General features: G+C 29.5%; 2 protein-coding genes across 3 annotated transcripts; one reads left to right on the forward strand and one right to left on the reverse strand.

The window, feature by feature from the left end:
* The first annotated feature begins 915 nt into the window (after nt 1-915).
* LOC107613189 (protein CHUP1, chloroplastic) lies at nt 916-3,739 on the forward strand. 2 transcript variants are annotated; one of them, XM_016315073.3, is made up of 5 exons: nt 916-1,094; nt 1,192-1,443; nt 1,547-1,626; nt 1,999-2,763; nt 2,830-3,739. In XM_016315073.3, exons 2-5 carry the CDS (start codon nt 1,296-1,298, stop codon nt 3,565-3,567), a joined length of 1,731 nt encoding a protein of 576 aa, XP_016170559.1. In that variant the 5' UTR covers nt 916-1,094; nt 1,192-1,295; the 3' UTR covers nt 3,568-3,739. The 2 variants fall into 2 exon arrangements, with proteins under 2 accessions (XP_016170559.1, XP_016170560.1); XM_016315074.3 differs by having other exon boundaries at nt 920-1,094; nt 2,002-2,763.
* A 232-nt stretch (nt 3,740-3,971) lies between these two features.
* On the reverse strand, nt 3,972-5,883 carry LOC107613190 (GDSL esterase/lipase APG). Its single transcript, XM_016315076.3, has 5 exons — nt 5,455-5,883; nt 5,089-5,219; nt 4,784-5,017; nt 4,435-4,690; nt 3,972-4,328 (listed from the first exon to the last, which is right to left on the reverse strand). The coding sequence occupies exons 1-5, from the start codon at nt 5,723-5,725 to the stop codon at nt 4,132-4,134; spliced, it is 1,089 nt and encodes a 362-aa protein (XP_016170562.1). The 5' UTR covers nt 5,726-5,883; the 3' UTR covers nt 3,972-4,131.
* Between the last annotated feature and the right edge of the window lie 5,709 nt (nt 5,884-11,592).

Raw genomic sequence — 11,592 nt, forward strand, 5'->3', positions numbered from 1 at the left:
AAAAAAGATTGTTGGGAGATTAATAACCTTTTCGACTACAATTGCAAGTAAAGAACTCTCTTAATAGTTAATTAATTTTTGTCATATTCAAATCTTTCTGTTTCTTCTCTACTTATCTTTTTTTTTTTACCCCTTTAAGAGAAGGAAAGAAAATGAATTTAGCTAGCACCACTTGGTAGTGACTTAAAACTTTTCGAATAATGTTTTAATCAATGGTAGTAATAGTTTATTCTTTTTTAATAATTATGGTATATATTACTACAATAAATATATTTAAAAATTAATTATTATATATTTTATATTTTAATATACGGTTGAAGTGAATAATGAAGGAGAAAGATAAGAATATGCTTGTCCATGTAAATGCGTTATCTCGCACTTTATAAATTCTAATGGTATTGTATTCTTTTAATCTTTTCACATCGTACCGACCATTATGTAAGACAAAAGCTGTGGTCGTTGTTTTATGTTGAAGACATAATATAGTTTTTTAAGATTGCTATGATAACCAAATCAACGATACTAGAACCAATACGGTAGCAACCCAAAATCAGCCAAATGTTTTTTGGTGAATCCAAAACCTCTGCGTGGATGGTACTTATATTAGGCATTAAGATATTTCTTCTATTAAGTATCAAATATTTCTTTTTCATACTAAATGGATGTTCTTTTATATATTTTATAAATTTTTTTATATACTAAGAATCGGGATCGTTGGAAGTTCTGTAATCCTCGCTTCTATTTCTCCGTATCATTCAGAATTTTAATTTGGAGTGAGAAGCAATTAATATCAAATATTATAAATTAAAAATAAATAAAATTAATTAAATATAATTATAAATTAGTTAAATTGTTTACTTTTTGGCTGATCACCTATTGGTTCCATATACTTTTCCGTTATGGAATAGTGCATTTGCATGAGTGAGACAACCCACACGCAACCAAAAACTGTTGCCAAAAGACAATTTCTACTCTTTCTTAATCTTTCTCTATTTGTCTCCACTCTGATCATTATATTATTCATCACCATAATAAACACTTATAAGATATAACATAGAAACTTTCCTTGGTTTCAAACTTCACTTTGATTTTGGGTATGTTTGTGTTTTGTAATCTCACCTGACTTTGCTTGCTTAGTGATGTGATCATGTTGGATTCTAATATCTATGATGTTTGTTGTGATGATTATAGGCATGAATCATTTGAGTAGTTGGGTATGAGATGGAGGATGAAGATGAGGATCTTTCTCTCTGTTTTCATGAACTAAAAGCTAAGAGACTTGATTGATTGTGATTATGAGAGAAGAGAAGGGGCCAAAGCCTTTCATAGTGAAATTAGGCTTGGCTTTAGCTCTTTCATTTGCTGGATTCATCTACTCTCACCTCAGAGCTAAAAGAGTCAAACCCAGCAATAATACTTCCCCTACTCAGGGTCCTCCTTCAGGTTTTTTTTTTTTTTAAAGGCTAATATCAATTAATATTTTTCTTTAGATTCTTCCATGAATTCTGAATTTAGTGTTTCATATGTCTAATAATGTGTTTCTCAGGTCAAGGGAGTCACACTAATATGGGAGAAGGCATAGGAGCAGCACTAGGTCCTGTTTCAGAAGGAAATTATTCACATAGTGTAAGTTCTTAAATTATGAAAATAGTTTATATCTAATCAACTTTTTGTTGGTCGAATAGTTAACTCATTCGTTCACTTAATCAAGTGTTGGAGTTTCAAATAAATGCCGCAACTCATTGGTCCCGACCCTTAAATGGATTGGATTAGTCCTTGATTTTTCGGATTGGGGAATTTTGTGGGGAGAAAAACAAAATAGTTTATATCTTATTGTAATTATTAGTCGATCATAAAATCTACTAAATAGACTTTGGAGCTAGCTAGCTAGATTCTAGCCTAAGCCTTAAGATTAGTTCTGGAAACAAATAATGTTTAGAATTTTAGATATTATACTTATAAATATTATACCTAGATAGTTATGAATTTTTCTTATAGCAGGAAGATACATGCATCAACAGGGTGATCTGTAACAATTCAACCATAGGTATCTCTCATAGCAGTAAACAAAATGGAGATAAGAATGAGTTACTCCTTCCTGAATTTCAGAATCTTGTGAAAGAAGTAGAATTTGGAGCCACCCTTGAGAGAAAGTCTTCAGAGAAAGATGTAGAAGCAACAGCATGTGTAAGTCATGAGAAGGATGACCATGAAAAAGAGGTAACAGAACTCAAAAACATAATTTCAATGCTTCAAGAAAGGGAGCATAGTCTTGAGGTTCAACTTCTTGAGTGCTGTGGTCTTAGAGAGCAAGAAAAAGCAGTGAAGGAACTGCAAAATAGATTGAAGATAAGTAATATGGAGGCAAAGATGTTCAGTCTAAAGGTTCAGACCTTACAATCAGAGAATCATAGATTACAGGAACAGGTGGCTAATCATGCAAAAGTGGTAGCTGAGCTTGAGGCCACAAAAGCCAAAGTTGAACTATTGCAGAAGAAACTTAAGCATGAAACTGAACATAATAGGGAGCAGATCATAATTCTTCAACATAGAGTTTCCAAATTGCAAGAACAAGAACAAGAATGCAAAGCTGTTGATTGTGATCATGATATTCAATTAAAGCTGCAAAAGCTGAAGGATCTTGAGTCTGAAGTAGAAGTGTTGAGGCAATCTAATTTCAGATTGCAGCTGGAAAATTCTGAATTAGCTCAAAGATTGGATTCTACACAGATCCTTGCAAATGCTGTTCTGGAAGAACCAGAGGTAATAAGCTTATATTATATTCTTTTAGTCTCTCTTTGTCAAATACCTTATGGTTTTGGATTGCAGGGGGATACTCGGAAGGAAGATATCGAACGCCTTAGACAAGAGAACGAGAGGTTGATGAAGGAAATGGAACAACTACAAGCTGATAGGTGTTCAGATGTTGAAGAATTAGTGTATCTGAGATGGATAAATGCTTGTTTAAGATATGAACTAAGGAACTACCAACCCCAACCTGGTAAGACAGTTGCAAAGGATTTAAGTAGAAGCTTAAGTCCTACATCTGAGAAGAAGGCCAAGAAGCTTATACTTGAATATGCAAATACCAATGAAGGGAACATTGTGGATTTTGATTTAGACCAGTGGTTCTCCTCCCAAGGTTCTTCTCTTACAGATTCTGGAGAGTATGATGACTCTTCTTCCATGGATAATTCATCTACTGCCAGAACTAACACCACTGGAAAGACCAAAATCTTTAGCAAGCTTAGGAGAATCTTACATGGCAAAGATAGTCATGATCACCACCATAGTCAGGTTTCATCACAAGCAAATTCTGGAGCTCAGAGCCGAAGAAGCGAGTTTACAACTCCCACTGTCACATCTAGAGCTTCCTTTGATTTATCTGTATTGACTAGGATGAAGCAAAGAGATAGGAGAAACTCAGATAGCTTTGTCCTGGGAGGCTCAAGTAAAATCAGTCCAAGGGGTGAAGCTTCTGATTTGGAGAAATATGCAAAAGCTTTAGAAGATTCTAGCGCAAGCGCTCGACACCAAAGGCGCAGAAGAGCAACATCATATAGTTAGTTCTTTTTAGCATGTTAGCAATGTGAAATTAGCCTTTATACACTATACACTACACAGTTGACTATGTGTAATTAGCCTTTAAGACTAGTTTCAGAATCCAAACCTCTGTATCAAATAAGAATGCATTTTGTAACATTGGCAGGCATTTACCAATAATGTTTTAGTTTGTTTCTATTCTTGCTTATCTGATATTAACTAATATATAAGATTTAACTGTTATTGGAATATGTTATGGAAAATTTTTGAGTTGACAAAGTAAATAACATGAAAGGTGAATCATGAATTAAGCTTTGAATGTCATTACAATGGGGAAAAAACATTGCTGCTGAGTTCCATTAAAACAGAAACCACTGAACACAACCAATATCCAGTGTTCTTCCAAACAAGTTAATATGAAATTTCACTAGATTTAATTCATAAAATACATGTTTCTCCAGAATCTATAAAAATATGCAAACTGATACATTTATGCATCACTTCCATGATGAATAGTACTAGTGGTACACACAGGTATATTATAATGGTCTATAGAGATATAATCATGAATCATAACTTCACATGCACTTATGAGATAAGGGCTATGCCTTGAACAATCAATGCATCAGCTAGAACTTGGTTTGCAGCTTGAGAAGGATGGACACTGTCCCAAAACACATACTGAGTTGCATTGGAGCAAGTTCCTAGTGATTTTGGATTGCACAATAAGGATGTTGTCTCAACTATCCCGGTTCCACAGCAGCCTTTCCTTGCCTCGGCGAAACCTATGTTGAACATTTTAAATCAGACAGGTTAATTAGAAGAATAAATAACATGATTTTTCAGCAAGAGATGAATGCCATGTATAAGACTATTGTATTCTAGTCTTACCAAATTTTGAAGGGGATTGAACAAGGTCATAGAGAGGCTTGTAAATATCAAACACAACAATCTTAAGACCAGGAAGTTGCTTTTGGAGATTTTTTGCAGCTGAGTTGATTTTCTTGTTAAATCCTTGGGCATCATTGTTGATTCTTGAGACACAACCGTTCTCATGGAATCCGAACAAGGTTCTTGCAGCAGGTAGGCAACCCAATGGTGGAAGGGAAGTCACTCCAATTTTCCTAGCTCCCAATTTATGCAAATCCTGTATTCAAAACAAAACATCATTGAATGGTTTTACTCATAACTCTATGGCATTATACCAAATAGTTGTCTCTGTTTATAGGAAATGAAATACCTTAACAAAACTTGAGAATGATCTAACTAGGTATGAAGAATACTGGTCAGGAGTGACAAGTTTGTTGATCAAAGGATTGGTATAATAATTTTGGACAAAGTCACTACTACCAGCACTCAATAAGTACAATGCATCCTTTATGATTGATGCTGCTTTCTTGCTACCAGCTACCTTGGCCAGCTTTCCTTGGTATTCCTTGAAATAATTCAACTGTACGGACAATGGAATTGCATGCTAATGACAGAAAAGAAAGTTATTAGAAGACAGTTAAGTTTGTTGAAGCAAATCTTAGCTCACAAACTTACATTCAAGATGGCAGCCTTTTCATCATAACCAGAGGCAGCTGAAGCAAAATTTGCTCCAATAAGAAGGTTCTTCCCTGATGCTTGTGGGCTAAGATATGCAGGTGCATAGCTCTTAAAACCCAGTGTGTCAGCTGCAAAAGGAAGCATTCAACAACATTGAAAATTGAAAATTGAAATCATGTCACACAAAACAACCTCTGATTAAATACTTAACTATCAAAAAACTCTTTGGTCGAGTTTTTTAACCGTCTCAATACACAAATACATGGTAGCTGATAAAGACAAAGACACAATTTGTGTAATTCTGTCTATTTTAAATACTTAACTACAAAGTTTGAAGTACTCTTTAAAGTTTATTTTGCTTACCAGTAATATCAGTAGCTAATTTGCCATTGCAAAACCTGCCAGTGGGTTGATGGTTGAGAAAGTCCCTTCCATAAGGAGGGTAGTTAGCCTTGAAAATTGTAGGCAGGTAGTCATTGTTGCCAACATCCACAGCAGAGTCACCAAATGTTATCATTGCAGGCACAAGTGTGTCTTGTGCATTCCCCCATACTACAAGCAAGACAAATGCAAATATCACAAACACTACTTCTACTTCTTTTCTATTGATCTTCATCTTGTTTTCAATAATCATTCAGATGCTTTCTGGTGTTTATATAATAAGAAATAGAGTGGCATGCATCACCCTATTGAAGGAGGAAGATGGAAGTTGGTTATAGGCTATTAAATGTGAACACTTATAGTATAGCTGTCACATATGTAGACCACACTATGATGATGCTTTTTTATGTTAGATTTTCAGTGTGACTTTGCCTTCTCTTACATTCATATATCAACATTATGAGTTTGTTTTCATTTAGTGTGGGTAGAGGGAAGTTGTTGAACTCTGCATGTGTAGGAGGTGGCATAATAATCTTGGTCACGAGAGTGCTGCATGCACCAAGAGTTATTCTGGTTGTTGCATGGAAAGTTTTAAGCAGTGACCACAAATTATTAAAACAAAACAGTGTGCATGCTTTCAAGATCTTCATCTGTAATTCAACTTCAAAAAGGTCTGGCTTATGAATACACTTTTAATAGGATCCAATAATGATTATGTATAACATTTTTTCCCCAATATATTGTGATCTTGTTTATTTGTAGGCATTATTATTTATTTGTCTTATAAGGTTTAACACGTAAATTTTTTTTAAACAGTTTGCACTATTAAATAAGAGTATAGTTTTACACTTCTGTAATAAGAGAGTGTGTTGCTCAAAGTAATTAATTCTATTTTTTTATGAAAAATATTTTTTTCTACTGTGTCTCTCAACTTGACCGATGAAGAAACAAATTAAGACTCTAAATTTATTATTGGCCAATAACTTATTATATATATATAATGTGAAATTTGAATATCCAACACTTATAAATTAGCTACTCAATTAATTTAAATTAGTTAAATAACATTTTTTAAAAGAACGTTACAGTTCAATTTACTTTTTTTTTTTCAATATTTAGCAATCAACATATTTTTAACAATCATACCACATATATATTAGAATCAACCATCAAAATTAGCTATTAATATAAAATATATATTAAAAATGAGTTAAACAATACATATATTTGTATATAAATACATAATAACAATACATATATTAGTATAGATGTATTATGGTACTTAAGATTGGAAATTGTTCAATCTATCTAACAAAAAAAAACTTTAACCATAAATAAATAAATAATGATAATATTCAAAATAATTTTCTAAAAATTATATAAATTAATGAGTTTAACTACTATATATATTTAAAATAATTCTGTACATTTAAGTTTTTTTTGTTAATCAAGTTTAATTAAGTTAGTCTTTAACATAACAAAAATTAGTTATGACTAGTATTATTCTAAGTCTTGTTATTTAATCAACTTAGTTAGAATTAGTTTATAAAAAGACTTAAATATATATCATTACTCATATGTTTATACATATATTATGCTAGCCTAACCCTAAATTAATTTAGTTTATAAAATATATTAACGTGAGTTAAATTAGTACTTTTATTAATATTTTGTTATGGGCTAATACATTTTATCTTAACATGAATGAACACGAGCAATTTTGTCTGAGTTTGTTTAAATACGAACACCATTAATTATAGTTATCATAACTCAAGCTATACGAGACATGTAATATAGCTCATTCATCTTACCTAGCAAAATCTTTGTAATAAACTCTACAAATGTAACTTAGGACTAAAGTAGATATATATAATTTCATGGATCTGGTTTTGATAAATTCAAAATGTTTGGACTATTAAATGATGTTAATATTAGAATATATTTTTTTTAATAATTATTAAATAGTTTTTATTTAATTTTATTTATTAATTTCTCTTTCATATATTATTTAATTTTAAAATCTATTCTATATTTTATAAATTATTATTTTATTTTTAAAATTTTATTTTTAAATTCTATAAATATTTTTCAATTTCTTTTTTAATTTTATCTTGATTTAGAAATTCTAATTTTATCTTTTTCAATTTTAAGATTACTAATTTCATAATTTATCATCGATTTATTTTTCAATTATCTAGTTTTATAATTGTAATCATTTATGAATTTTCTTCTACTGTGATTATCAATTTTGTTACGGCGACGATCATCGTTTATGAATAGGCAAGTATGCTATCATCACAGTTGCATAAATCGCAATCTACAGAAATTCAATCGATTATTTTATTGAAGTAATTAATTAGTTAGTGAACAGAAATCCTTTACTGTTTACAACATTCAGAAAATAAACTAATCGATTTTTACATTTAGTTAATCAATTGGTCAGTGAAGTTTTTTTTTGCAATTGCTCGAAAAACAATATATTTTATTTTATTCAAAAAATCGATTGATTAGTGAAAAAATATTTTTTTACAACAATCGATTGTTTTACTTTGTAAGTGAATCGATTTTATTATCTATCCAGTTAATTGTTTGAGAAAGATCTAATTAATTGGTTGAATTATCCAATTGATTAATTAAAAAAATAATTAATTATATATACTCGGAATTTCTTTTTTATACAAACAACTGAATGTTTGAAAGATTTATCTAAGACTTTATTCATCAATCATCATACAGGTTTTATTATCATATAAGTTTTATTTTGTTATAGTGTTATATAACCTAGTTTATTGAATCAAATCAATTTTTTTAATGATCAGTTTTAAAATGTCAGATATATTTAAGAAAGACAGTGACATGGATGAACAGTACCAAAAAAATTATATGGATGAGTAATTTGAGGAGAATGATAATATTACTTTTTCTTGTATTGATGTATAAATTACTTATACACATATTATATTAAATTATTTTTATGAAAAAAAAAAAAAAGAAACGCCCCAAACTGAATTGAACGTGCAAGATTATACGAGTTTAAGACAGAAGTCATGCATATGCAGCAGAAATGTGCTTTAAAAAATATCCCAACTATATATATATATATATATATCAAATAATTTTTTAAATGATATTTATTAAAAATCAATTTTCTGACCTAACAAACTTTTTGTTTCATCATTCGCATAAAAAATTTAAGATTTAATTACAGTGAGACCAGTGTCATGTGCAGATTTATAAATTAATTATACTATTTTGCAAAATATTTTTTTAACTTATTTAACTATAAAAAACATAGATTTTTTACCAATAGAGTTAGTTATATAACATGAATGTATGACCATCTCAAAAAATATAGTCATGTTCAGGCATTTGTTCAATTGGGATTTTATACATAATTTTTGTATTTAACAACTATTAATGGATGAATATATAAGGCTGTTCATGCTTTAAAGATGCTGTATAAAATATAAATTAATTATTTTAAATAAAATATAATTTGCAAGACATACTAATTGTATGAAATAGTTGTTCAAATAATAATAAATAGATAAAATATGATCTCAACATATAAATATTCAATAATTAAAGTTCCTTAGTAACTTAAATGAGTGTATCTTCATATCTAATTATCTATGTATATAATCCAAAAAAAAAAATTAGTTTGAAAGTGTGTATGATTTTTTAGATTGTAAAACATTATATAATCAATTATTTTACTTAACAGTCATTGACCAAGTAATAATTGGAACAGAGAAAGCATATTTGCTTTCACTATTTCAATCGATTTTGTTAAGGGGTTTAATTATGGTTTAATTATTCTGTTGGTTTTTATAGTTTCGCGAAATTTTCAATTAGGTTCCTATACTTTTTTTCATTTTAATTGAGTCCTTTACCAAATTTTATTTTTTAATTGGGTCCCTATACTTTTTTTTTCTTTTATTTGGGTCCTTGTACCAATATTTTTTTTTAATTGAGTCGATATATAATTAAACAAATTACTGTTAGGAAGGACTTAATTAAAAAAAGTTTTGGTGTAGGGACCCAATTAAAAAGAAAAAAAACATAGGGACCTAATTGAAAATTTTGCGAAACTATATAGACTAACAAAATAATTAAATCTTTAATTATTCTGTTGGTCTCTATATTTTCGTAAAATTTTTAATTAAGTTTCTATATTTTTTTAATTGGGTCCTTGTACTAATTTTTTTTTTCAATTAAGTCCCTCTTAATAGTAATTGACTTAATTGTATAGGGAGTCAACTAAAAAAAAGATAGAGATTCAATTGAAAAAATATTTAGTACAAGACTTAATTAAAAGGAAAAAAGTATAGAGACTTAATTAAAAATTTCACAAAATTATAAGAATCAACAGAGTAATTAATCCTTTTGTTAAAAACAATCAATTATTTTATCTATTAAATCAATAATACTATTTGGTATTATTAACTTGAATTTAGTTCGAGTAATAAGCAGACATGGCCGGCATGCAGAGACAGAGACTAATATTGATGTGATAATTGATTTCCTTACTGGATATGAAATTGAAAATAAACAAGATTACTAGGACAATATTTTAAGCAACCTTGTTAATAGAAATTAAATGATTCAATGCATGATTTTAATTATTACACCGTGTCTTGCGGGGTCTATGCCCATTGGCGTGTACTTATTAGAACCTCTAACTTTTGCAAGAGTATATTTTTAATTAATGTGAGAGTTGTTCTACTTATTAAGACTCAGAGTATTAACTCTTTGTTAAAACTGTTATTATTTGTTTCTACAATTAATTTATCAATTTTTGTAAAATTTTTGTATCTGAAACGTTTAGCAATTGGACCTATATATATTCATATACCCGGTTATAATATTTAAGTTTTTAACTAATAAACCGGATCAGTTATCAAACTATTTTAATTACTAGTTCATTGGTTTACTGGTTTAATTAGTTCAACTATGATCTAACCGAAAAAAATCGTTTTATAATAAAATAATAAATAAATTATAAATAAATACTCTAAAACATAGTTATAGTGTAACATAAATTTGTACTACATCAACCAAAATCTAATTTAACATTTGATTTTATAATTATTAACAATATCATTCAATATATCACTATTGAACTCGTTAAGATAGTCACAAAAAACCAATAAAAAAAATCATTGAATTAACCAAATCAATAACAAATATTCAATCATCTACTCAAAGATAAGTTCAGCATCATAGCATGATAAATCAGTAACAGCCAATAATGTAACCAGAAATTTTCAGTCTCAAGGCAAGATACCAAATTATCATTGAATCAGAAGGCAAAAAAACTCTTGTTGTTAATGTTGTTGTTATTGATTTCATCCAATCTTGATCTCATCCATGAAAAGGGCTAATGAAGGGTGACAAGCCTCTTGTTGTTAAGGCTTGCCATTCTTGGGGCTGCCAACATTCCTCTTTGAGGTAACATGCCATTTTCACTCCTTATAAGCAACTGGACATAAGAAACATTCTCCACCTTCAAATTTCAGTTTGGCATATCCCATCTATCTATCTAACTATCTAACGTATAACAAAATTTTCAGCCAAATTTTAACAAAGTTTCAGCACATTCTTAATAAAGAGTAACAAACTCTTCCAAATCTTTCTGATGTTAAAGTATATTAAAAAAATAAATCCAACTTTCAGGAGCCAGTAACAAAATCATGAAATTTAAACATCATCAAATACAGACCAAAACCATAGTCAGAAAAATCAATGTCTAATCTTATTATTTATAAACATATTCAAAAAAGATGGACACTCACAAATTTAGCATGATTTTGAAGCAGAATAAGAATGAGGGCAGATGAAATCAATGGCAACAAGATGGCAAGGCACGACAAAAACAGCAACAGAGGTAGCAGCACTGGCAGTTCAACAAGAGACTAAACAGCACCAGACCACACACTAACAGTAAATCACATAGTTAATAAAAAAAAATTACCTAGAACTAGAAGCTAGAAGAATCAAACAATTATTCAATCATAGTTAATAAAAAATTATTCACAGAGCTTCACACTTCACTGACTTCAGTAAAACAGTAAATCAGTTCACAGAGCTTCACAGAATCAAACAATGGTTCAATCATAG

This window comes from Arachis ipaensis, chromosome B8 (assembly GCF_059453495.1).
Source record: "Arachis ipaensis isolate K30076 ecotype BB chromosome B8, ASM5945349v1, whole genome shotgun sequence".
In the NCBI taxonomy this organism is placed as follows: Eukaryota; Viridiplantae; Streptophyta; class Magnoliopsida; order Fabales; family Fabaceae; genus Arachis; species Arachis ipaensis.

Bases quoted from the DNA above. Each gene is read 5' to 3' on its own strand.
- LOC107613190 (XM_016315076.3), bottom strand. From the start codon at position 5,725: ATGATTATTGAAAACAAGATGAAGATCAATAGAAAAGAAGTAGAAGTA. The intron at 5,018-5,088 runs GTAAGTTTGTGA...TTCTGTCATTAG, and splicing joins AAAAGGCTGCCATCTTGAAT to CATGCAATTCCATTGTCCGT. The intron at 4,329-4,434 runs GTAAGACTAGAA...TGTTCAACATAG, and splicing joins TCAATCCCCTTCAAAATTTG to GTTTCGCCGAGGCAAGGAAA.
- LOC107613189 (XM_016315073.3), top strand. From the start codon at position 1,296: ATGAGAGAAGAGAAGGGGCCAAAGCCTTTCATAGTGAAATTAGGCTTG. The intron at 1,444-1,546 runs GTTTTTTTTTTT...TGTGTTTCTCAG, and splicing joins TACTCAGGGTCCTCCTTCAG to GTCAAGGGAGTCACACTAAT. The intron at 2,764-2,829 runs GTAATAAGCTTA...TTTGGATTGCAG, and splicing joins CTGTTCTGGAAGAACCAGAG to GGGGATACTCGGAAGGAAGA.